The sequence below is a fragment of the Saxophila tyrrhenica genome, assembly GCF_035928015.1.
Source record: "Saxophila tyrrhenica strain CCFEE 5935 chromosome Unknown scaffold_28, whole genome shotgun sequence".
NCBI classification, from domain to species: domain Eukaryota; kingdom Fungi; phylum Ascomycota; class Dothideomycetes; order Mycosphaerellales; family Extremaceae; genus Saxophila; species Saxophila tyrrhenica.
The window spans coordinates 15,973-38,705 of record NW_027041760.1 but is presented as its reverse complement, the minus strand read 5'-3'; the positions used below and the strand labels follow the sequence as shown (position 1 = coordinate 38,705).

The 22,733-nt window shown below is 55.7% G+C and overlaps 8 protein-coding genes across 8 annotated transcripts; 3 read left to right on the top strand and 5 right to left on the bottom strand.

The window, feature by feature from the left end:
• Window positions 1-3,341: 3,341 nt before the first annotated feature.
• On the top strand, window positions 3,342-4,523 carry LTR77_010890 (uncharacterized protein; the record flags this gene model as incomplete). Its single annotated transcript, XM_064808106.1, is given in 2 exon segments — window positions 3,342-3,702; window positions 3,715-4,523. The coding sequence occupies 2 exon segments, from the start codon at window positions 3,342-3,344 to the stop codon at window positions 4,521-4,523; spliced, it is 1,170 nt and encodes a 389-aa protein (XP_064653654.1).
• Window positions 4,524-5,456: 933 nt separating this feature from the next.
• LTR77_010889 (uncharacterized protein) lies at window positions 5,457-8,015 on the bottom strand (the record flags this gene model as incomplete). Its single annotated transcript, XM_064808105.1, has 2 exons — window positions 5,457-7,933; window positions 7,991-8,015. The coding sequence occupies 2 exons, from the start codon at window positions 8,013-8,015 to the stop codon at window positions 5,457-5,459; spliced, it is 2,502 nt and encodes an 833-aa protein (XP_064653653.1).
• A 202-nt stretch (window positions 8,016-8,217) lies between these two features.
• LTR77_010888 (uncharacterized protein) lies at window positions 8,218-9,237 on the top strand (the record flags this gene model as incomplete). Its single annotated transcript, XM_064808104.1, has 1 exon — window positions 8,218-9,237. The coding sequence occupies one exon, from the start codon at window positions 8,218-8,220 to the stop codon at window positions 9,235-9,237; it is 1,020 nt and encodes a 339-aa protein (XP_064653652.1).
• Window positions 9,238-10,527: 1,290 nt separating this feature from the next.
• Window positions 10,528-10,938, top strand: LTR77_010887 (uncharacterized protein; the record flags this gene model as incomplete). The annotated part of the gene is made up of 1 exon (XM_064808103.1): window positions 10,528-10,938. One exon carries the CDS (start codon window positions 10,528-10,530, stop codon window positions 10,936-10,938), a length of 411 nt encoding a protein of 136 aa, XP_064653651.1.
• Window positions 10,939-11,557: 619 nt separating this feature from the next.
• LTR77_010886 (uncharacterized protein) lies at window positions 11,558-13,271 on the bottom strand (the record flags this gene model as incomplete). Its single annotated transcript, XM_064808102.1, has 2 exons — window positions 11,558-12,367; window positions 12,420-13,271. The coding sequence occupies 2 exons, from the start codon at window positions 13,269-13,271 to the stop codon at window positions 11,558-11,560; spliced, it is 1,662 nt and encodes a 553-aa protein (XP_064653650.1).
• A 570-nt stretch (window positions 13,272-13,841) lies between these two features.
• LTR77_010885 (uncharacterized protein) lies at window positions 13,842-15,296 on the bottom strand (the record flags this gene model as incomplete). Its single annotated transcript, XM_064808101.1, has 1 exon — window positions 13,842-15,296. The coding sequence occupies one exon, from the start codon at window positions 15,294-15,296 to the stop codon at window positions 13,842-13,844; it is 1,455 nt and encodes a 484-aa protein (XP_064653649.1).
• A 689-nt stretch (window positions 15,297-15,985) lies between these two features.
• On the bottom strand, window positions 15,986-18,055 carry LTR77_010884 (uncharacterized protein; the record flags this gene model as incomplete). The annotated part of the gene is made up of 2 exons (XM_064808100.1): window positions 15,986-17,356; window positions 17,411-18,055. The coding sequence occupies 2 exons, from the start codon at window positions 18,053-18,055 to the stop codon at window positions 15,986-15,988; spliced, it is 2,016 nt and encodes a 671-aa protein (XP_064653648.1).
• Window positions 18,056-18,500: 445 nt separating this feature from the next.
• On the bottom strand, window positions 18,501-22,184 carry LTR77_010883 (uncharacterized protein; the record flags this gene model as incomplete). The annotated part of the gene is made up of 12 exons (XM_064808099.1): window positions 18,501-19,134; window positions 19,192-19,900; window positions 19,957-20,171; window positions 20,223-20,411; window positions 20,462-20,732; window positions 20,793-20,874; window positions 20,929-21,443; window positions 21,497-21,534; window positions 21,587-21,669; window positions 21,722-21,828; window positions 21,882-21,933; window positions 22,056-22,184. The coding sequence occupies 12 exons, from the start codon at window positions 22,182-22,184 to the stop codon at window positions 18,501-18,503; spliced, it is 3,024 nt and encodes a 1,007-aa protein (XP_064653647.1).
• Between the last annotated feature and the right edge of the window lie 549 nt (window positions 22,185-22,733).

The window sequence follows — 22,733 nt, the reverse complement described above, 5'->3', positions numbered from 1 at the left end:
CAGCTCCATCTTCGCGCATAAGCGATCGCAAATCAAATCTTATGGTGTTGCATGGTCTTGCGAAACCCAGCAGTCGATCATGCACACGCTTTTGAGACCAGCAGCGCTCACAGAATGTTGGAAAAGCGAGCTTGACGGAACAAACAACCACGGTGATAATGACGGGGGCGGGCAACGCGAGATGACATGCATGCACTAGCGGGAACTTTGGGATCTGTTACGCACGTGGGCCAAGGATGGCGCTCTCGGGAGAAGCACGCAACGCCAACGATCGAGCGGGATGTACGCCCGCTACGCCGCGCCTCGTGGGTGGCTTCGTCAGAATCCACCTGAATCGATGTAGATGACAGCACGGTTCCTTGGAGTGCCGGTTGGAGCCTCGGAAGGTCCGCTGCGAGGAACTGCAGAATGTCTCGCAACGATGAGGAATATTTGCCGCCTGGGCTGCTTCCACGACGCATGAGAAGGAGGGGCGTTCATCCTTCGAACGGGCTGTGCCGGTGACAGACGGCCCCAGGATCCTCCAACAAAGCCAATGTGCCGGTAGTGCTCGTCCTTTGGACAGTCGCAATCGAACAAGGATGAACTGCAGGTATGCAGTCAGAGTCTCATCATCTCATTTCCGGAGCACCAAAGCACTGTGTCCACAACGGCCACGACATCCGCCGGCGCTTTGTATGATCAACTCGGTGCGTCGCAGAACAACAGCCAACCACTCCCTGGACGGCTCGATGGACTGACTCGACCAGAACGAGTACGCGAGCAACGCTAGAACCGTGTCCGTTTCATGACGAGCTCCCTCGATCTAGGGGAACTGCCCCGAGAAGCACAGAAAGCCACCAACAATGCGGCTTCCATAACTACCGAAAGGTAATCGCCTGCAGGTGGTTGCGGCAGGGCGGGGAGCGGACTGCACGCCTGCTAGTTATTCCTGCATGACGACCAATCACAAAAAAGGCGACATATCAAGTCGGTGTAGATGCGCTGGCAACCCGACCTTCGCTAAAGTCATGTGTCGATTCCTTCCTGCAGTCTCGTCTGCAAGTGGGGGCCCCGTGGCCGCCTGGCCGCCGCCTCGCGTAGCCCAGCTGTCTGGGTCTGACCGCATCCCGCCCGTGGCGGCGGAAGATGGGGTAGAGGCGCTTATGATTTATCCCGGTGCTTCATCTTGTTCTCCAGCATACTGTAGCAAGTAGCAAGTAGCCAACGGGGAAGGAGAAAGGGCGACGTGCAATACCACGGAGATAAGGAGGAAAGCTGAGGATCGACCTGTCCGTCACAGCACCAAGTGTAGCAAAACGCACTCTGTTCACCGTGCTGCTGCCCAACGCTACGCAAAGAGTGAACTGCTACTGGACAGCGTTCCGCCGTACTTCGTCGCTACCATCCCTCATCCCCTCTCGGCACTGCAGAAAGGGCCATTCCGCACTCGATCCAGCATGTCTTGCATACCCGAGCAGGCCTCTGCCGCTTACTGCCAGATATAGAGGTGAATGAATCGTGGGTGCATCGATGTCTTCGGTCGGGGCAGACCGCCGGAGCAGAGCCAGCAGGTCCTTCCTCTCTGCAGTCTTGATCTGGTAATGGTCCGATGCATACCTCCCACAGCAGCAGCACGGTTCGGCCCTCTTGAAATTGCTGCTAACGGACCTTAAACGCCGTGAAGCTCTCAAAACTGCAAAAGTGATCGACATCTCGAACGTTTGAACGGTTCGTCGCCCGAGCGGGCGGACGGCCGACAACCTAGTTTCATCACCTCCCCATCACCAGACCTACTCCTGAAGTGGTACCGTCAGTGCGTTAGTTCGGAGTCTGCCACCCACGCTTGTGCCTGATTCCATTCCCACGGGTGGGATGGCCGACTCCGTGGATGGGCACAGCCCGAACGGGATGCCCACACCTTGATGTTACGCGTTATCAAGCGTCGTTATACCGGGGCTTGCAATCGAATCGTACGCGGCCACGTCCGGCAGCATCTGACTACCAAGATCCAGCGCTAGCGCTGCGTCGAGGCCAGCAACTCGACAAGGTTCTCCCGCAGACCCTCGTCGAAGGTGTTGGCGCGAGACCACCCTAGTCTCACCTTCCGCCAGCCGCGGTCCTGGTCGCTGGCAAAGCTTCTTCCTTTTGCTCTGCGCTTGGGTTTGACAGCGTGGACATCCGGAACCCTGCTCGAATCTTTAGACCGACTCGAAGCCTATGTGAGCGATGATGCACTGCGTCTGCGCTAAATTGTCCCACGCCACGACCTTTCATGATCTACTGAAAGCCCGGGCATTTGGACTATGACCACACACCGCCCCGTTATATCACTGGGCCTTGTCCTCTTGAGGCTGAACCAGTCTTCCTCTTCAGATCGTTTCCCAGTTGCTCATAGGCTGTCTTGACCTCCACGGCTCCAAGTCCGCCAGCTCACATCATCGAATCCTTCTTTCGCCCTTCATCCGACTGACCTGGAGGTTTTCATTTGCTATCCACATGTTCCGCATGAACAGGCAACCATCGGCATGAACGTTGCACCGTTGCAACAACATTGATCAGCTCTACTCGACAGTCGCAGGCATCTGTGAACGGGCGAAACTCAAACCTCACATACCGCGCCTGGGACGCTACGGACGTTCCAGCCGGACTCATCGTTCACCGTGGCGACTCTCGACTACCTACCTCGTTCATTTGACCACATTCATTACCAAGGCCCATTCGTATACCCGCATCTACACCACGATTACCACTCGAACCATCAATATCAGACCGCAATCCGGAGTCACAACAGCCGCAGTACCATCGAAGACGACCAACAAGATCGATGGTCCGGCGCAAAGCGTCCGCAAGGGCAACCAGGAAAGAGTTTAATGTCAGATCGCTCTCGTGACGACAACTTCTCTGGAAACGCTCCAATAGCTGGCAGCAATGCAGCATCGCCCATAGCATCCCCTCGACCTGCATATAGCTTGCAGCGAAGAACGTCTGGCATTCGAAGCATCACTTCGCCGACGAGTCGATATACGTCTAGCAACCCGCTCGAGCTACCACCACTGCCACAAGCTCCGCCTCCAGAAGAGCGATCGACGCAAGCACCTCGACTTGCGGGATTTGCATCCATCCTCAATCCGTCTCCTTTAGAGCCGGAGTCTGCAAGTCGGAGGCGGAAGGCGTCGCACCTCGACTCGCCTCGAACATCGGACCAGAAGTTACCACCAATCTTCACTCGGCCAGGAAGCATTCAGCCTTCACCCACCCTCCTCGCGCCTTCACCCGCATCACAGCATGCGGCCAGCGTTGAACGGCCACAGAGGCGCATACTCACTCCCCGATCCCCAGGTTTGCATCGCGCGGCCAGCATGGGTCAAATCAACCAGACTGCTGGGATGATCAACGCCAGACAAGTCCCCTTTCCATCGTCGCCGCGATCAAGAACATACGCGATTGAGCCCGGAACTTCAGCTGCACCTCCACTACCCACACAATCCGCGAATCCGAGGACGGACCATGGACCTTCAAGGACAGATCAGTCTGCGCGGTCATCTCACCGTGGAAGCATCGACTACAGGAATCTATCAGCGAGTGCTAGTCCAAGCACATCGTACTCATCGTACAGTCAAGCAAGCCACACTTCTCCGGCGACGCAGTATGCAACTACCACGGGACCGCCAGCCTTTCATGGCAGCAATGACCCTTTACATATCGGGGCCCGTCAAGCAAGTATGATGGCAGATCCGATGGGCCCTGAACGACAAAGACCTCTCGGCATCCCGATATCCTCCTCTGGAGGTCAGAATGTCTACCAGATGATGTCTCTGGAGACGACTTCAGGCACTGTACAGCTTCCGGTGGACGTTCAAGGTGCTTCGCGCGTCGCGGATGAGAAGAGGCGAAGGAATGCAGGAGCGAGCGCTCGGTTTCGACAACGTCGCAAGGAGAAGGAGAGGGAGTCGACAACGGCGATCTCGAAACTGGAGCAGCAAGTGAAGGAGCTCAGCGAGGATGTGGACTTCTACCGACGTGAACGCGAGTTCCTGGCCGGCGTCCTCATTCACGTACCCGGAGGCGACCGTCACTTTCCGAGACCATCTTCTCCAAGGCACCGAAGATCTTCCAATGTCTCCCTACCTGGACCTATCGGTGTTGGAACAGCCACATTCCCCATGGCGCAAGAGCAGATGGTCCAGAGCCCCGGCGAAGGTCGCAAAGTTCGAAGGCGGACGTCTACCATGTCTCTCCCTCCACCACCACCAGCACCGCAGATGCATCCAGCCGGGACGCCCATCCAACAAGGATACGGACAGCAGCCGTTTGGCGGACCTTTGGGACCACCTCCGCCACCACCACCATCGCAGCGAGGATCTTACCCGACGAACAATCCGCCAATGCGTGGAGGACGCTTGCCATCGCCGGCAGAGACTGCCAGGCATCCCCAGCAACTTCCCGCCCTGCCGCAGGTGTTGCAGCCGCCGGCTCAATGGGGCGCGCATCAAGGCGCAGAGCGGCCGCGGGATCCGAATCAGCCGCGCGAGACTCGTTGATCGAGCTTGCGTGGCTTTGGAAGAACAAGACGTCGAACAGAGTTATATTGACACAGCATTTTTACACCAGCTTCACCCCAATCTACGATCGACCAACGGCAGACTTTTGACAGCGAAGGCGCACCGGTGCTTGCCTACGTTCACTACTTTTCAGTTGCAAGGGCGCCGGAGGGGTTCAACGCATTTTGTACAGACTGTTTTCTCGCGTTGCCTCTTAAGATACCAGATCTCGCGATCATCCACGTTACCTGTAACTAGCACATACCCATCAATCAGTCAATCATCCTCAAAATCCATATACCCATCAGTAATCATCCTCAAAGTTCACACCATCCTACCGTCGTCAAACTCTCACCTCCTACGATACTTCCCGCCCCCAACGTCCGCAAACCTTCATCACCCACTCCCCAAAACTCTCTACGCGACCACGACGTCCTACCCGCAGAAACCACAAAATCAACCCCCACCATCCAATCGCCTCCCCCTCCTAAAAACTTGTCGGTGAAGGCACGTAATGATTGGCTTCCACTTTGCCCACGACACTTGCATACGAGGCTCTCTGCAGATGCAGCCAGCGCTGCAGTAGTCTCCTGCGTCGGGGGGACGAGCCGTTGCATGCACGAAAGTTGGTCGTTGATCCACCTTTGCTGTCAGCGCTGCTGCGTGCAGGAGGCTGGTGCGGGCTAGCCACGTGGATGTCCGAGATGGGGGAGTGCATCTTGTTTATTGATCGCGGGCTACTGCGGTGTAGACATAAGCGAGGAGTGGGATTGTGGTCTGGATCTGGGTGTGCGATGAGCTGATGAACAAGTTGGACGGGTGACATCAAGATATGCCGGCACCAAGAGGTGGGAAGGCCGAGGCTGTCAATTGGTGAGACAGGACGTTGGTTTTGCAAACTCTATCCAACGATCAATATATCGCGCGCTGTGTCTAAACCTTCCGTCTCGATCTTGACTTGGCAGTTGATGGCTGCTTCGCTGCTGTTGACACACTCGCCTCCCGCTCATGCTGAGCAAACGAAGCTATGTTCGAGATCAGATCATCCAGATCAATATCAACCATCTTCGTCCGACCCTTCGTGTTGGCTCGGCCGTTGACCGCCGTTTTCTTTACCTCCGCCGCCTTTTCCGGTCGCATAGCGTCCGGAGCATCGAACAGCCAATCCACATCCTCCTCACCGTTCTTCAAAAAATTCTGAACCTTATTCCCACTCATCTCGCTTTCGTGATCTCTGTCAATGGCAGCCACCGCCTTACGCCCTCGTTTCGGCTTCTCCCCCGCAGCCGGCACTAAATTCTCGGCAATTGTCTGGACGGCGCTTTCCGAAGCCAAATCTGCACCACTTTTCAGACTTTGACCATTGCTTACAGCTCCACCGCGCCGGTTCTGCTGGTGCGCGTCCCGGGACGCCGGTAGAGCTATGCGAGTCATGGCTCGATTGTCTGCGTTCGGCGAGATTCGTGCGATGGTGGGGGCTGCGGGTGGATCCGCCTCCAATGCGGCGGTGTCGATAGTGGGGACTTGTCGAGATCGATCGTGACGTCTGGCTTCGTTTCGCGACGTCTTCTCTGAAGCGCTCGGAGCCGTGGGTGGATTGTCGTTCTCTTCTTGGGTAATTTGTCTTTGTTTTGACGTGGGGTGGGTCTTTGCTTTGCTAGTGGGAGGTCGCGGCGGCGGTGCAATCACCGGCGGGGCCTCGGTATCTGAAGTTGATGGGTGTCGTCGTTGCACCGTCTCGGGCATTTCTGTCGATTTGGAGCGCACAAAATCGGCACTGGTCTCATTTATCGGACGCCGTCGACTTGGCTTCGCTTCACCAGATAGGCGTCGTGGCTTTAGCCTATTCCCCGGCACAGCCTTATCAGCATCCCGTGGGATAGGGTGTGGGACAGTATGCTCCGACGAACTGGAACGCATCTTCAGATCTGCGTCCATATCGCTGGGTCTCGCGTCTTCACGTCGGCGTCGCGGCGATGGCTTTCCCTCCGATACAGCCTTATCTGCGACCCGCGGGAGTGGTTGTGACTTTGACCTTGACCCTGGCTTCTCCGGGGAGTTGGATCGCATGGTGAGATTAACATCCGTCTCCAATAGAGGACGCCGCTGGCTTGGTTTGGCTTCTTGAGGCCTACGCGAGGATGTCCAACCCGTGTCGTCTCTTGTTGATGGCTGTGCGTCTATCGCGGTTGCTGCTGAAGACTGTTCTCCAAGAATGTCCGCGATTGCCGCGGTCATTGGGACGGCACTATTAGTGCCTGCCTTCTGGCGTCGCGACTTCGGTTGTTTGCCAGATTGCACAGTCGGATCTCGCCGTTGAGAGATCCCTTCTGCTTGCTCAACTGGGCCAAGAACCTGCGTTGTCGGCTCTGAATCATCCGTAGCTTGTGTTCTACCACGTTTTGTTGCTCTCGAAGCATCAAAGTCATCTTCGACATCCGCTTTGCGTTTCCTGGAGGTCTTCTTGACGGCTTTGGGAGGCTCGGGGGCTTCAAGATCCTCATGAGGCTTAGCTCTGGTGGTCACGTTCTTCTTGGTGGGAGGCTTCCTGGTTGCCCGCTTCTTTCCTTTTGGTTCTGTTGGCATCTCGGGTTGCAGTAGAACGTCCTCTTCGTCTGACATGCAAGCGTTCCTTAGTGGCTCCGAAGCCTTGTTTTTGACAGATGTTGTTGGCTTTGCAGCTGTTTTGCGGGCTCTACCCGTCTGCTTCGTGACTTCGGGCGCTGTTGCCGCGACCACAGCTTGCTCATGAACGTCTACCTCCGCCGTCTCGACCTGCTGAACAGCTCCCCTCTTTCGCACAGTCCTTGCTTTCTTTACCGGCGATGCATCGCGTCTCTTCTTGTCCACTGGCGCAGCCTCCTCCAAGAACCCATCTGTCACTTTCGCCGTAGCATTTGTAGCCGCCCGCCTCTTAGGTCGGCTCTTCACCGGCGATGCCTCTTTTGCAGGTTCCTCGACGATTGCCTCCTTCTCCAAAGCGATAGCAAAAATAGCCTCCTCTCTTGTGCGGCTCTTTTTCTTCTCTTTGCGCTGCCCAAACACAAAGCTGTCGTCGCCCGTTCCAGAGCTTGCCGTTGCATCGTCCACCTGAAACCGCTTCCGCACCTTCACAACGGGTCGACTCTTGGTTGCAGTACGCTGTACATCTCTTTCCGTCTGCTTCTCAGTCTCCACGGCTGCTGAGGCCTTGGTGGGAGTCGCGTGCTCATCGTTCTCAATCGTTTCGTTTGGCTGAGGCTCGACGATCGTCTTTCGTCTCTTCGCGGGCGGTCCATATCGCGCCGTGGCCGTGCCGTTCGGCTGTTGCGAGCTGTTGCTATCAAGGCCGATCGAGAAGCCAAAGCTCGCCGCAATCGACCGTACTCCTGCACCTCGCTGCCGAATAAGATGTCTTTCAACTCGCTGTACTGCGCGGCGGCATATGTTAGCATTTTCAGGCGTATTAATTCGGTAGAGGATTGTACATTTAGCTGGACTGTTGACTGACATACTCAAAGTATGCTATATCATCCTAAAGGACCTCTAGAAGACTGTTGTGCACTGCTGTTGACGGGTGACGTCCCTCTGTTTATGTGTGTTGTCAGTTCGTTCCCGAAGGGGAAGGAAACCCCGCCTGAGAGCGCTAAGGCCGCGAGGATACCATCCTGTCTTCATTCGTCCACCCACTCGACACCGTATACAACAGACAACAATGGGCTGGTTCTGGGACAGTAAGCCGGCCGGCGACACCTACAGTAAGCTGGATCCCAGCCTCAAGGACTTTCTCGACAAGGAATCCTCCTCCCAAAATGCCACCACCCAGCCTGTACCAAGATCTGGCGAGGTCCCACGCTCCGCTGAAGGCGCATCGACAACATACCGGTCTCAGATAGGCCTTCCTACCTCGCCCAACACCCCGTCCGACCAACAGGCACAACCATCCGTACCAGCCGAGTCGCTTTTCCAGGACGGCCGCTACGCCCATCTTTGGGCCACTTACCGCCCACAGTCTTCAGTTGAAGCCGCCGGAAAGACTGATCAGGACCGCCTGGCCGATGTCGTTGACTCGTACCGCGACCGTAAGGCCGCCATTGGCCGCGCTGCTCTTGAAAACTGTGTCATGGAGCAAATGGCCGAGAAGGAGTGCTTTTCTACTGGCGGCTGGAAGAAGATGATGGGGATGTGTCGGAAGGAGAACAAAGACTTTAATCGATGCTATACGATGCAGAGTCGATTTCTGAAGGCGCTGGGTTATCTGAGTAATACGTATGCGACGGCGGACGAGGAGGAGAGGATACAGATGCATGCGGACCGGCTTTATCACGAGATGCTTGCAAGAGAGAAGGCGATCGAGCAGGCGGAGAAAGAAGGGCAGGCTGCGCCAACGTTTGCGCCGCTGATGCAGCAGGATCACGTGGTGCAGGCTTTGGGGCCTGAAAGTGCTTACGCAAGGGCAAGGCAAAGAGCGAAGGATGAGATGCTACCAACGAACTTGTCCGCCTATCCGCCTGAGAAGCAGGACGAAATCAGGGACAGACTCAAAGGGCTGAATGACTGGCAAAAGGAGGTGGAGATGCAGCTGATTGCGGCAGAGAGCAGGGCGCAGCTGGAGTATGCGGAGAAGGTCAAGGCCACTATGGAAGAGGAGAGGGCGCACCGTGCGGATAGACGGGAGAGAGGCAAGGAAACGGCAGGAGATACTATCAAAAGGTATTGGGGTTGGAAGCAGTGAAAGGTTCACCGACTACCATCTTCGATCACGGACGCAGTCAGCCACGAAGCCATCAACGAACAGCGCAGTCTGCGCTCGAGAAGACGGCTGCTGCGCGCAGGTTCAACATACAAGCTCAGGATCAGGCTCAGGCTCAGGCTCAGAACCTCTTGAATCCTTCCGATCAAGCCGTCTTGGCGGACGGCATCCTTCGAAGCTTAAGCAACTTGAAGCAACTGCGCCACGCCAAATGGCATATCCTGCCTGAGCCAAATGGTCTGCACCGCCCTGTTCCTCGATTCAAAAAAGCCTGCCGCTTGGATCCATCACGACCATCGTTCACTGTTCTTCTCGCCCCTCTCCAACTGCGAAGGACAATTTACCATTCCGGAAGAAGTTTTATTCCTGCGAGCCCACGACCTACCCGAAAGGTGTCCATACAGCCTCCAAACAAACATGCCCTCCCCAGTAACCCAATCGAATGTCGACTCGAAGTCATCGACCGATTCTCAGCAAGCAGCATCCGAGCCCGTTCCATAGCAACTAGTTCCTATCATGGCCGTGGTGATGCTCCTCTGCGTTGGACCGGTGCTTACGGTCTTCAAATCTACCAGCAACAGGCCGTGGGAGCTTCCAATGATGAGGCCCGGATCATTCATGGCTGGACTGCCGCGTGGACGGTTGCCATGGCAGCTTTCGCGACGACGAAGCCGACGAAGCTGGTCGAGTGTGTGCTGTGGTACCTTGTTGGGCAGGCGGCTTTTGTTGCATTTGTTGGGTTGCTTGTTTTGTGAAGACACAGAAGTGATGGGGCGGAAAGGTTGAGAAATGCTCAGGTTAGGTCTGAGGAAACAACGAATGTGTTGGATTGTTTGCTCGTCCTACGTGGGTGTGCTGGGCTGTACAAACCGTGGCAGACCTCTGTAAAATGTCAAACTAAAACGTGTTTCGCAAAGACATCCAACGCTCTCGAGCGTTCGAGCGTCCGAGAGCTGAACTGGAGAAGAATCCAGTGGCAACGGTCTGTGTTTTGGCGAATACACTTGGACATCACCTGGACGGTATATACCTTAGCGCACGAGGCCAACGGCACGCAATTCACCCTTCGACAAGCACCATTTGATTTCAGGCGGATAGAGCTGCATCGTCGCATGCCTGACGAGTGAATGCTGGCGGGCAATCGAGCCTTGGCACGCTCCGCCCCTATAATATATATATTGGCTCTTCGCAACCAAACACTCCTCACACTTTCAGCATATTGCACCGCTCAAACCATCTGGGTCGGCAAGTATATCATCGACTACGGCAACTATGCCGGAAGACGACGGTGACTTCGGCATGGCCTCCCTCAAAATCACGGACAACACTACATCCGGCCATGCTGCGGCGCTCGAAAACTTCACACAACGACTGAACTTCACCCAACTTGCGTCTCTGGTGGCGGATACTCCCCCATCGGCGCCCATCATCGGGGACGACGACGATTCACAAGCGAGCGTCTACGAAGGTAGCGACACCACCACCAAGATGAACGCCGCCCAGACCGCCCTCGCCACCTACGAGCTCCTCCAAAACATTCTGTTTTTCCTGCCGTCTGCCGACATTCTCCGCTGCCAGCGCGTCAGCACAGCGTGGAAGGAAGTCTCAAACTCGACTGCTGTGCGCAAAGCCCGTTGCATCGACCCCATCGAGCTGATGGACCTGGATTCATTCGCCGACTAGAAGGAACGCAAAATGATGCGCAAGGAGCTGTGCCACGCCGACGAGATCATAGCGGAATATCAGAGAGCGAGCGGTCCCAAATACTGGAACTTGTTGATCAAGGAGAACTCGTTAATTTAGGCTTCCGTGCGGGATCGAGCCGGATCTGGGTGGTACTGGCTCGATTATACCTTGTCCGATTTTGCGACAACCAGTACCGGAAGACTCGAATTCATCAGCGAGCCGCCAATCCCCACAGTCTACCTCCAGTTTAAGCGGTCATATTGGGACAACGAGTGGGCCTGTTGAGACGTCGATCCGAATCCCGACGGGCATCACCATTGGGCATCTTTTTGACGCCAAATACCGTCTACTCGCGCACTCGGAACAAAAGGCGTCCTATGAAAGGATTCGAGCCATGGCTGGGCATCGCAAGGGACCGAGAGGGATTTTTGAGTATGAGGGTCGCCGAAGAATTGAATGGAACCTGTGAGTGCACAGCCCTGAGATAGCCGGTTCGGAGGTTGACAGCTGGCGAACCATGTGAGGCCCACTAGTCCAGGGAGGAGTAAAATCCAAGTACTCACTATAAATCAGCAACACCACATTGCTACTTCATACCGACCAACAACCGTTTCGATCAAGCCCTCTCCTCACCACTAAGCTCATAATTCCCAAACACATCCCTCTCCGCCTCCTCATACTCCCTCAAAATCGTCTCCTTCCTCTTCTCACCCCTCACCTCAAATTCCGCATCAAAGTCATTCGCACACACCAAGAAACCCTCACAATACCCAGTAACCGGATCGGTATCGACAGGCTTCTTCCCAGCCTTGACATCATACCCCCACAAAATCTTCGCCATGGCCAAGAACAAGTTCCGCTCCGCCAGATGCGCACCAGGACAGAAGCGCCGTCCAGTTCCATAGCCGTAATGATCCCGCTTCTCCCACGCTCCGTTCGAGAGCTCGGTCGCAAGGGTGGTGACGCCTTCGAAATGATCCGGATCGAAGTCGTACGGGTTCTTAAACCTCTCTTCGTCGAAATGCATGCCCCAGGCATTGACGATGATCATGGTGCCCTTGGGAAGGAACATCCCGTCAACCCAGTCGTCTTCTGCCAAAGCGTGCGGGAAGGCGAGAGGAGTGACTGGACGCCAGCGCATAGCCTCCTTGACGCATTGCGCGACGTAGGGGAGGCGGGAGTAGTCTTGCCAGGTGGGGCTGCGGTCTTCGCCAACGAATTGGTCGATTTGCTGTTGGGCTTTCTTTTGGACTTCGGGGTAGGCGATCATTGCCTGCACGAAGGCTGTTACGATCGAGGCGGTGGTGTCGGAGCCGCCTTCGGTGAGGGTGCCGCCCATAAAGTAGAGTTCTGTCGTGCTGTTAGTCGGACATTGAAGCAAAAGTGTCTCCGAGTATGACCTGCCGTGGTCGTTGTACGTCAAACCCTGCTATCCTGTCAGCATTGATCAGCAACCTGGAGTTAAACGAAACACTCACATCCATCTTCTTTCCCTCCCCCTCCGCCTGCTCCAACACCCCATCCATAAATGCCCCCCTCCCATCCCCCTCCTTCCTTCTCCTCATCCTAATATCAATCAAAAAATCCCTATACAAAGCATTCATCTCATCCCTCACATGCGTTGCCCTCTGCACCCAGTTCAAAAACACACCTTGCGGCAACCAATGCATCCAAGGAAAAATGTCCACCGGCGGCGTCGCCCCCGTCTCCATGACCTTCGACCAGATCTCCATCAGACTGTACAACCGCTGCATATGCCTCGTCCGGGGCGTCGGGGTGCGCACGCCCCAGATCAGGCTCATGGTGATGCTGTTGCTGTAGCGCTTGGGGTGCAACATGTGGTCCTGCGGCGCGAGGAGGTAATCGCGGAGCATCTGGCGACCTTCGGCTTCCTGGACGCGGAGGTGTTGGCCTTCCACCACCTTTTCCATGAAGGTCTGGTGCAGGAGTTTGCGGGTGGCGCGCCATTGTTGGCCGTAGTCCATGAGGAGGATGTGGTCGCCGCCGGATATTAAATTAGCGACGTAGGAGGTCGGGCGTTCAGAGTAGATGGAGGATTTCTTGTCGACGAGCTCTTTGACGAGACGGCGGGAGGTGAGGACTGCGGCGGTGCCGGTGCCGAGTTTGAGGGTGTAGATGCCGCCGTATTGTTTCGCCCATTTGGTGAATTGGAAGTGGGCGCCTTTCTTGGGAATTTGGTGGATGTTGCCGAGGACGGGTATTGTTGGTGGTCCTGGTGGGAGTTTCTTCTCTCGCTTGCCAACGAAGAGTATCACGTAGGCAATTCCAGCAACGAGCAGGGCGCTCGCGAGGAGAAGTATGGGTCGCATCTTGTAGCCGTGTCTGGGGAATTATGCCGAGTCCAGCCTGCGATTCAATAATCGGTAGCAAGTGAAGTTACTCGAAGCTGAGACATGTATACTCATCTCATAGCTGCCCTCCCACATGCACCCAAGAGGATTCGTGGGTTACGGCGCAAGTGGGATGCTCGAGTAGCAGCGGATGTATAGCGGATGTCGTCCGCTCCACAAGTCCGGGGAGCTGTTTGCGGGGAAAGCTGGAGTGAGAAGCCCAAGAATTTCTCCAAGAGTGAAGTAATTGGCAAGCTACTGCACGACCGGATCTGCAGCCCTACTGAGCGTCGAGACATGGGAGGAGAGGAGCTACGAAAGGTGTCAATTATCTCACTAGATAGGAGGTAAGTATCTCGAACCCCACCGCCAAACCCTCTCCAGCTCGCTCTACGCAAATAGTGGTATCAAGCGGGTAAAGTCAATCACCAAACCCAAAAAAACACCCCCTTCTCCAGCAGACGAACAGCTGCTCACTCGCTACTCATGCCGCTACGCACTCAATACCGCCTTCGGAGAAGAGGCGTACGCTTCCAGCACTTCCAGTTCCTATCTGATCGTCTCCTCGCCAGCCATGCCTGCTGGAGTGGCTTCCAGCGTAGCAGCTTCCTGTTCCGAGTGGCCGTTCGCGAGAGGCGTTTCGTTGCCCGTCGAGTTCTCTGGAATCGGTTGAGCAGTAGATGGCTCCTGCGGTGGCGCTGAGGATTCGTTCGCAGCTTCGGGAACAGGGTCCTCCGGTTTCCCTGCTGGGGCAGTCTTCGCTGCCGCAGCTGGTTTCGAGGATGTGCCGTTCGTCTTCGGCTTTGACGTCGTTTTTGACTTTGAAGGCGGGCTTTTGGCATCCGACTTTTCATGAGTCTTGCTTGCCGAGGCTGCGGTTGGCTTCATCATCCGCTCTAGGAAGCTGCTGTTGTCGCCAGAGGCCATACTTCTCCGAGGCGCTGGCGCAGAAGTATGGGAGGTCTGAGACCCTGGACGATGCGCTGGTGCTAGAGACGTTCGTGGTGTCGGACGAGTCGAGGAAGGCTTAGGTCGTGAGGTTGTAGGTTTTGAAGTAGTTGACGGCCCGGAGGCAGACGTTGGGTCATGTTTCGCTCTCGAAGACGCCGTAGGTGCTGTCAGATGGGATGGAAGGCTGACTGGCTTGGTGGGCTCTCGTTTCTTGGGTCCAGAGGATGGTGAAGTCTTCGATGGGTGGTCCGTTCCCGCTCCCGATCGAGCCATCGAAGCCGCTGTGGGTGCCGTAAGAGAGCTCCTGCTTGCCTTCTTCGCGGGGACCTTGGGCTGTGCTGTCGAAGACTGGGGCGTCTTCGGTTGGCTCGCTGGAGACTTGGCGCTCGAAGATGGCTTGGTGGATGCTTTTGTCGAAATGGCAGGCGGTTTGGAGTTGGTTGAGCGCCCCTTCTCCGAAGTCTTTCTCGCACTCGATGGCGCAGCAGAGTGTGCAGTTGCGCGGAGATCCTCAGCAACTGGGGGAAGCGCCTCTCCGCCGCTCACGGCCTGCTCGCTTGTGGGGTCGGCGGGCTGCATCTCGCTGGGCTCCTCCTCCGCAGCAGTGACAGGCTTGTCTGGATTGGCGGGCTCCTGGGGAGCGGTAGAGTCGTCTTCCGCTGGGAGAGTTGCTTCTTCATCACCACTTCCTTTTGGCGTCCCAACCGCACTCTCCACCACTTTCTCCGGCGCAGCCTCGTGATGCTCACTGATAGTCTTTCTCAGCCCAAGGTCCGCATCAGCCTCAACAAAGCTGCCCCTTCTCCGAGTGGGTGACCCGTTTGATATGCTCTCTTCCGTCGCCATCCTTGCACTTGGCTCGACGGAGACGAAGCTCGCTCGTACTTTGCTCGTAGGTCTCTCAAGTCCAATGTCCTTGCTCCCTCCCAATGCACCAGGTGATCTCCCACGCGGTTCGGGAGAGTTTTGGGCTTCGAGATTGGTCGCGGCCTTGTTCTCGAACATCGATCGGAGGTTGCGAACGGCAGATGAGGCTCGCTGTTCGGAGGACATGGCTGTTGATGCTCGAGATTAGTACAATGTTCGCCAAGTAGTCTGTGAACCCTTCTCCGGCATCCAAATGATCAATGTGGTCATATCAGAGGTGCTGTTGGGTTGATCGGGGCAAGGTTGACTGGTGAAACGCGCCTCTCGGCGGGTTTCGTGTTGGCCTCAGGGGGGCAGCAGTGGGTCGGCTGAATGCAACAATAGACATGTGACTTACACTTGCTCGATCAATCTGTCCAATGCTCAGGTGGTGTTCTCGCTCATCTCATATGAGTGTGTTGAAGAGGATGTAGTCACATTCGAGAGCTTCATTGCTTCGGAGAAAGGGTTAGGGGGCACGCGCGCCGCTCGCGTCGATCCGGCAAGCATATTGCCATTCCACGTGACCCTACCCTAACAGGTATCGTTCTGTTCTCCAAGAGTCAAAGACGTACCCGCGTCGACGATATGGGCATGAAGGACGTATGGCTGAGCCGGAGAACTACTAGACCCGACAACCGGATGAGTGAGGTCCAGCGGTTCTCTCACATTGCAACGGCTTCACATGAACATTTACATGATCCAGAAGATATATCTCTGGAGGAGAGACAGTGGCATACGCCTTCTACCCGCCTCTTCTCCGCGACCGTAAGATGTTGCTATCGCCGATAAGGCGCTCTCAGGCAACGTGTTGCTGGAATGGAGAACGCCACCCACTAAATAGGCGCCGCATGTATAGCCCCAACATTCTTACCATCCCCCAACTCCTCAAAATCCACCCGACTCCCTCGCTTAATCAAAGCCTGCAAATGCTTCTTCGGACACGCCCCGATATACTTGCACTCCGTCGTCCGTCCAAACGAGTTCTGCCTCGAACAGCTCGCCGCCCAGAGCTCCAGGGAGAGGCAGAAGACGATCAGTGCCGTCACGGTACCGACTAGCTCGAGGGAGTTCAGGCCTTCGGCGAGCGGGAGGCAGATGAGCACGATTGAAATGGCGAAGCGGGCGGTGAGGCGCCAGCGCTTCTTCAGGCGGAGGGTCTCGATTTCTTTGTGCTTGTGGGAGATGCTGATGATGCCCATGGACGCGAGCGCGATGCCGAAGCCTGCGCAATAGAACCAGCGTATCCCGATCGGGATCTCGTCTTCGGCGTGCTCGCGCCACATCTCCGTCAGGCCTTCGGGACGGGAGTTGTCGGTGTCGATGGCGAACTTGACCAGCCAGGCGAGCCCGCTGGAGCCAAGCACGTAGGACATGATGAACGGAAGATGGAACACCTGCCACACTAGAGTCGTGTTCCTGTGCCGTCGGATGGCGTGGACTTGCAGGTTCTTGGAGTCGATGTCGAAGTAGATCCAGTTGAAGCAGAAGGCTTGCGTGAGCGCTAAGACAGCTTTGCCGTAGTGTGCGTCGATGCCGTTCATGGTCGATTGGTACAGCGCTGCGACGACGCTGTAGCCGAAGACCAGCGTAACGAATCCAGACGTGCGCTCAGTGCGGTGTTCAATGTTGATCGCAGGATAGTAATCAAAGCACTTGTCCATACGTGCCGCCGCACCAGGGCCAATCCACTTGCTGACAACGTGCGCCACGAAGAAGCACGCCTGTCCGAACAGGTCTACGAATAATGCCGCCCAGATGATGCCGAGCTGCGCCGGGTACTCGATATGTATGCTGCCGATCCAAAGTGCAGCGCCAACCGTGACAATACATATGTACCACGTCATGACTGGCCGGACCATGGGCACCAAGAAGAAGACCATGATGAGGTAGGATGCCATGAACAGACGAGCGCATAGATAGAAGCCGATCAGTGTGGCGTACGTGTGTTCCCAGGCTTCCGTGATGTTGGTGGTGTAGCCAAAGAGACAGGCCATGAGGAACAGGATGCAGATTCGTTGGAAGATGTCGTCCGTTTCAAACCAGGAGATGATGAGGCTCATGTCATTCCAGATCTTCCAGCTCAAGGTGAATGTGATGATGAAGTGCAGCAGGGACGAAGCGGTTGGGTGCTCGGACGCAAGATCGCCCTGTATCGCAATAATGCCAACATAGAGGAGGTCCAAGAACAATTCAAATGATTGCACCTGCGCATATCCCATCAGCAAGAAGGCCCCCAACTAAGAGTAATCAGCCCTTACCTCCTGAAAGCCAGAAGCCCGCCATATCAACCCCTTATGAAAATACTGCCTCACAACCGGCACCTTGAACAACTTCAAATGCACCGCATGCTTCGCCGAAGCACTCGAATCGCCACTAACACTCGACCTCGGCGTCGCCGTCCCCGAACCACCAGGGCTCTCCCCATCATCGTAGGATCTGATATGAGCATCATAGCCAAACTTGTTAAAATGCGCTTCGAGAGAAACACCATGCGTCGTCACGCGATCGAGCTCCGTACTCAACGCATCCAGCTGCGCGTGCACTTCATCGAAGCGGGCAAACAGCTCCGGATGCTCGGTGCGGAACTCATCGCGTTTAGTTTCATGGTGATCTTGCGCGACACGTAGGGCGTCCAGATGCTCAGGCGAGCCGGAAATGCACACGTCGAAGTCGTCCTGGTGGTGGATCTCCTCGAGTTGACGACGTAGTTGCTCCGCTTCGGTGGGGGAGTTGGCTACGTGGATCTTCTTGCCGGAAGGATGGACGAAGTGTCGGAGTCTGTCACGGGCGCGGTGGAGATGGCGGTGGTGGTGGGATGGTGAAGGTGTTGGCTCTGGGATGGGGCTGAAGCTCAGGCCGACGCCGCCTTTCTCGGGGTCTGCGTTGATGGGGGTGGAGGCCATGATCCAGCAGGAGAGGTTGATCCGGCGGCGCTGTCGATCGTCCTTATTTCATCGTGTCGAGGCTGGAGGGATGAAGTTCCTCTGCCAGCGAGGAATTCTGTTTCATCCCATCCGCGGTAAGGTCTGGATCGTGCTTCTTCCTTCGTCCGGAGAACTGCAAGCCACGTTTGCTGAGTACATCCGCGCTAGTGTGTTACGTGAGGCATATATAAGAAGCTTAAGTCTCGCATTCGAAAGACACATCTGCCTTCTGTTGTTCTTCGTAGTCTTCGCAGGTGTCATACAATGGCTATGGGCTGATTGGAGCTGAATGCACAACAACCAAGAACGTCTCCACAAGTCGTCTTCTTGATCTCCGCCTTGACATGGGAAGTTGTATACTTGGCAAAGCGTGGCATTTGCATGGCATACTTGGCCAGTTCCTCATCCATGAGCAATCTGCTAACTAATACGCTCCCTTCCTCTTGCTCCAGCTGCTCATAGGTGACATCGGAACATCACCATAGCCTGACAGAACCGTCCCATTTACCGACAGCTCCAGCCCTCCCACTTTGGCACCCTCTGCCTCTAGACTCCACAAAGCGAATGCGAGGTAGTTCGTCCCGTGGTAGTTGAAGATGCCCTCCGGCACCGGGAACGACTTCTGCGGTCCGACGTTATTAATATACTTGCCGAACTGGAACCCGTTGACGTAGAGTTGGACGTGGTAAGCGGGTGCCTGGTTCCCACCAGCATTGGAGGCGGAGGAGTTGGTGAAGGTGAACGAGAGCGGCACGTCCCAGCCGGAGGGGATATCGAGGTCGAGCTCGGCGGCGTAGAAGGCGATGCCTGCGCCGTCGATGCCTTCGGTTGGTCCTCCGCTCGAGTGCCAGTCGTCGATGGGCGCTCCAGGTAGATGGTAGCCCTGTCGCTCAGCCCAGAGTCCGCCTTCGTTCAACGGGCCGCGGGATCGGTCCAGATAGTCCTCTCCGCCAAGGTTACCGGTCAGCTTCCAGGACACATCGGCTGCCTTGTGCCCGGAAAGATGGTAGTGTAGAATACCGCGCGGGTTCTTCATTTCATCAGCACCGGCGTCGTAGCTGGCCAGAGTGTTAGCATGGCTTAGACAAGGGCATGATGCTATTTGTTTGACTTACTTCTCGTCCATACCCTGCTGGTCAACGACCACAGTGATCACATGCTTGCTCCCGGACTTGAGGTTGGGCATGGTGAACGTGTTGTTGCCATTCGCCGCAGCATCATAGCCATGCCACGAGCCTAGGAAAGTATCGTCAATCCAGGTGGAGCTGCCGAATGCAGATCCACCTTGGGTTTCGATAGAGAATTTCTTCTCGTCGCCATTTGCAGTGAAGTGCCCTCTGAACAGCAGCGTTCCAGTATTGAATCCGTAGTCGCTACCGAGAAGACTGGTCGGAGTCCTTTGGACCACCAGGTCGTTGTGGGTGTGCTTCAGATCGGCAGCAGGCCATTGGGAGTCGTCGTAGCCCGGCTTAATTTCCGGCAGGGAGTCGATGTATTTCCAGTCCAGGCTGGATAGTGAGGGCACCGAGATATCTGGGTTGAAGGAGACAGAGGCTGTAGCGACGCCGTACTTGTCTTGGCTGAACTTCGTGGACTTGCCGTTGATGTTCAGACCTACGAGCTTGCTTGGAGCGCCGCCGATGACTTCGATATCTGTCGTGGCATTGAAGTCGCCGACGAGGCTGAGTGTGTTGCCGGACACTGTTGCGTTGCGCATGAGGTAGCCGGCTTGAGCGATCACCGTCGTGCCACCAAGGTTCGGTCCATATAGACCATCGTCGTTCGGGACCTTCAGCACCCAGTAGTTGTACGCGGAGTTGCGGTCTTGAAATCTGACAGTCAGCAAGCACATTCCACTCCAGAGCATGGAGAATACTGACCTAGGATATAGACCGTCAAACCACAGCCAAGCTGGACAACACGCCTGGAGGAGCTAGTCTCCCAGTTGAGGACAGTAGCGTCATTCTTCTTGCCAGTCTTCACACCGACACCTTCTCTGATAGTGGCTTTGCCACCCTTGGACACAGCCATTTCATGGCGTTCGTCGTCGCCGCCGTATACGACGAGGACAGTGCTGTCATGTCCGTACGATTCCCTATCAATTCATTAGCAAATGCGGAATTGCAACCTCCAAAATTGGACCCACCAAGTGAACACCTCGGCCGACGAATACAGCACGTTGTGTCCTCCAACCTTGTAATCGGAGACATGCACCTTCGAGTCCCGGCCGTGCAAACTGAGCTCGCCTCCCAGCTGCGGGACGGTGAGCTTGCCCTTGCTGGTAGGAATAGTGAGCTTGTATGGTGTCACCGATCGGCCGCTGTAGTTGGAGTGTCTATAGAAGTCAATACACAGGTCCCATCTCGCAGGATCTTGAGAACTTACCGAAGCACGTAGAAGTTGGTATCGGACCCGTTCCCGAAGAGCGGCGTAACGCTCAGATCGCTGCTAGTGGTGTAAGTAGTGTTCGTCAGGTTCCCAGGAGTCGATGTGATGTAGGCGGGAGATGCCTGGACGAAGTTTGCAAGCAGCTTGGCTTCGCTGTACTTCTCACGATCGACCATTCGATTCTCCTTGATGACAGCGGCATAGTCGTAGGAGGTGTAGCCACCAGGGTGGCCTAAGTTACCCCAGTTCGTCCCACCGTAGGTCATGTCTACTGGCTGTCAGCACTAGCCCTTGAGGGTTTGAGCGAGCGAGATCTGGTTTGACCCACAAATGCTGAAAATCGTGATGGCGGAGGCGAAGTTGTTCTGATAGAACACTCGTTCGAATTCATAGCTGACGAGCTCGAGGCACTGATGGATGTCGTGTCAGCCTCAATTCAAGGTTGCCTGTGATTGTCAACGGACCTGCTGAAAACCCCAGCCTCCCCAAGGATCGAATGAACCACCCTGAAACTCGATGAACGAGAACGGCGTCAAAGCGCTGTAGTTCAGGTGCGTCTCCGTTAAGTAAGTCTGCAGAGCACCCTCCGGCCATGTCTCCGGGTTAGCGCAATCAAAGCCCAGCGGGTAGCTGTCGATGCCGTAGATATCGACCGCAGCCGGTTGCCCAGGCGCAAAGTTGCCCTCGTTATTGTCGTTCACAATGTAGGGTACCACAATGCTGGCATTGCGGAACTGGTCCTCGACGTATTGCATGTAGTCAGGGTTCGGGCATGGGTCGATGTCATCAGTGCATGAGTAGTATTCGTTCTCTGGCTGGAAGAGGATGACGGGTCCGCCGTTCGTGATCTGATTCTTCCCGATGATCGCTCCGATGTTCTTAACGTAGTTATCGGTTGCGTCGAGGTAGGCCTGGTCATCGCTACGGAGTGTGCCAGGTACTCGTTGGAGCCAGCCTGGGAAGCCGCCGCCGGATACCTCTAGAAAAGCTTGTTAGCATCTTCCTGCGTCGGAAAAGAAGGACAAGACATACCGGCGTTGATGTAGGGTCCTGGTCGAGCTAGGATGTAGCTACTGCGCGTCAGCCTGATTGCTGCCAAACCATTCGACGAGTCCAACATACATCCCAGCCTGCTTCGCCGCATCGAAGAATGGCTGCAGATCAAAGATGCCCTCTCCGTTCCAGTCTCCAGGCTTGCCTTCGTGCTGCAAGTCGTCAGTACCTCTCATCTACCCAGCTGCGATGCCTGTAGCTCACCAATGCCCAGTCGGTGTAAATGGAGACCCCAGTATACCCCATCGCTCTAATCTTCTGAAAAACATCCAGCCATAGACCCGGCACAGGGAGTCGAAATGGGTGGTACTCTGCCTCCACATCAGCGCTGCCCGCCCAACTCTCCCAAAGACACACCGCTCACCTCCAGAGTAGAACAGCACCCTCTCCCCATGCACGAAAATCGAATGCTGGTCCTAAGGTGCCAAATCGAATACGTCAGCCCTCTCTCTTCCTGCTGCGTAGGGGAAGGAAAGAACAGTCAAGGCAGTGTCGTCTGGTATGCTAGCCCTCACACATTCCACCAGAGTTTACTCACCCAAGTCACAATATCCTGCAACACCTCCCTCTTATACGGCTTGACCTTCAATCCCTGCGTGCCAGGAATACTCATCCCCGCCGCCGACCCCGCCAGCAAGGCGCTCGAGAGGAAACGTAGGAAATGCATCGTCTTCTCATACAACACCTACTATTCCAAGAGGATGCGTGAGGCTCAAGGAAGAAACAAGAAGATCCAACCTACTAAAGAAGCATATGGGCTTCGGGGGCCTTTGAAGCGACACTCCACAAGCACCGCGGGCAATGCGGAGCTCGCGGAGCCCATGTTGCACGCAGAAAGCAGTAGATGACGGAGCACGATGCAGGTACGTAAGCAGAAGTGGTATGGAGCGGCGCGGGGAACGTGAAAAGGTGACAGGAACAGGAAGGTCGGTGGGGTGGAGAAATAATTTGCCGGGGTTGCTGGTGTCGGGAGGAGGTGGAGGGGAAGATGAAGCTTTTTGGGGTTGGAAGGCTGGATGATGTGGATGAATGAGTGCCGAGAGGGGTGGTATGCGCTTGAGTCATGATGGAGCTTTGAGCGATGCGGCGTTGGAGATAGTCGCTGGCAATGAGGCGAGACGAGACGATGTTGACAACAGGTCTTTCGCCGAATGTCTGAATTACTATTCCCAAGCTTCTTGCGAAACCAATACCCAAGCCCAACAGCGCAGAGCCA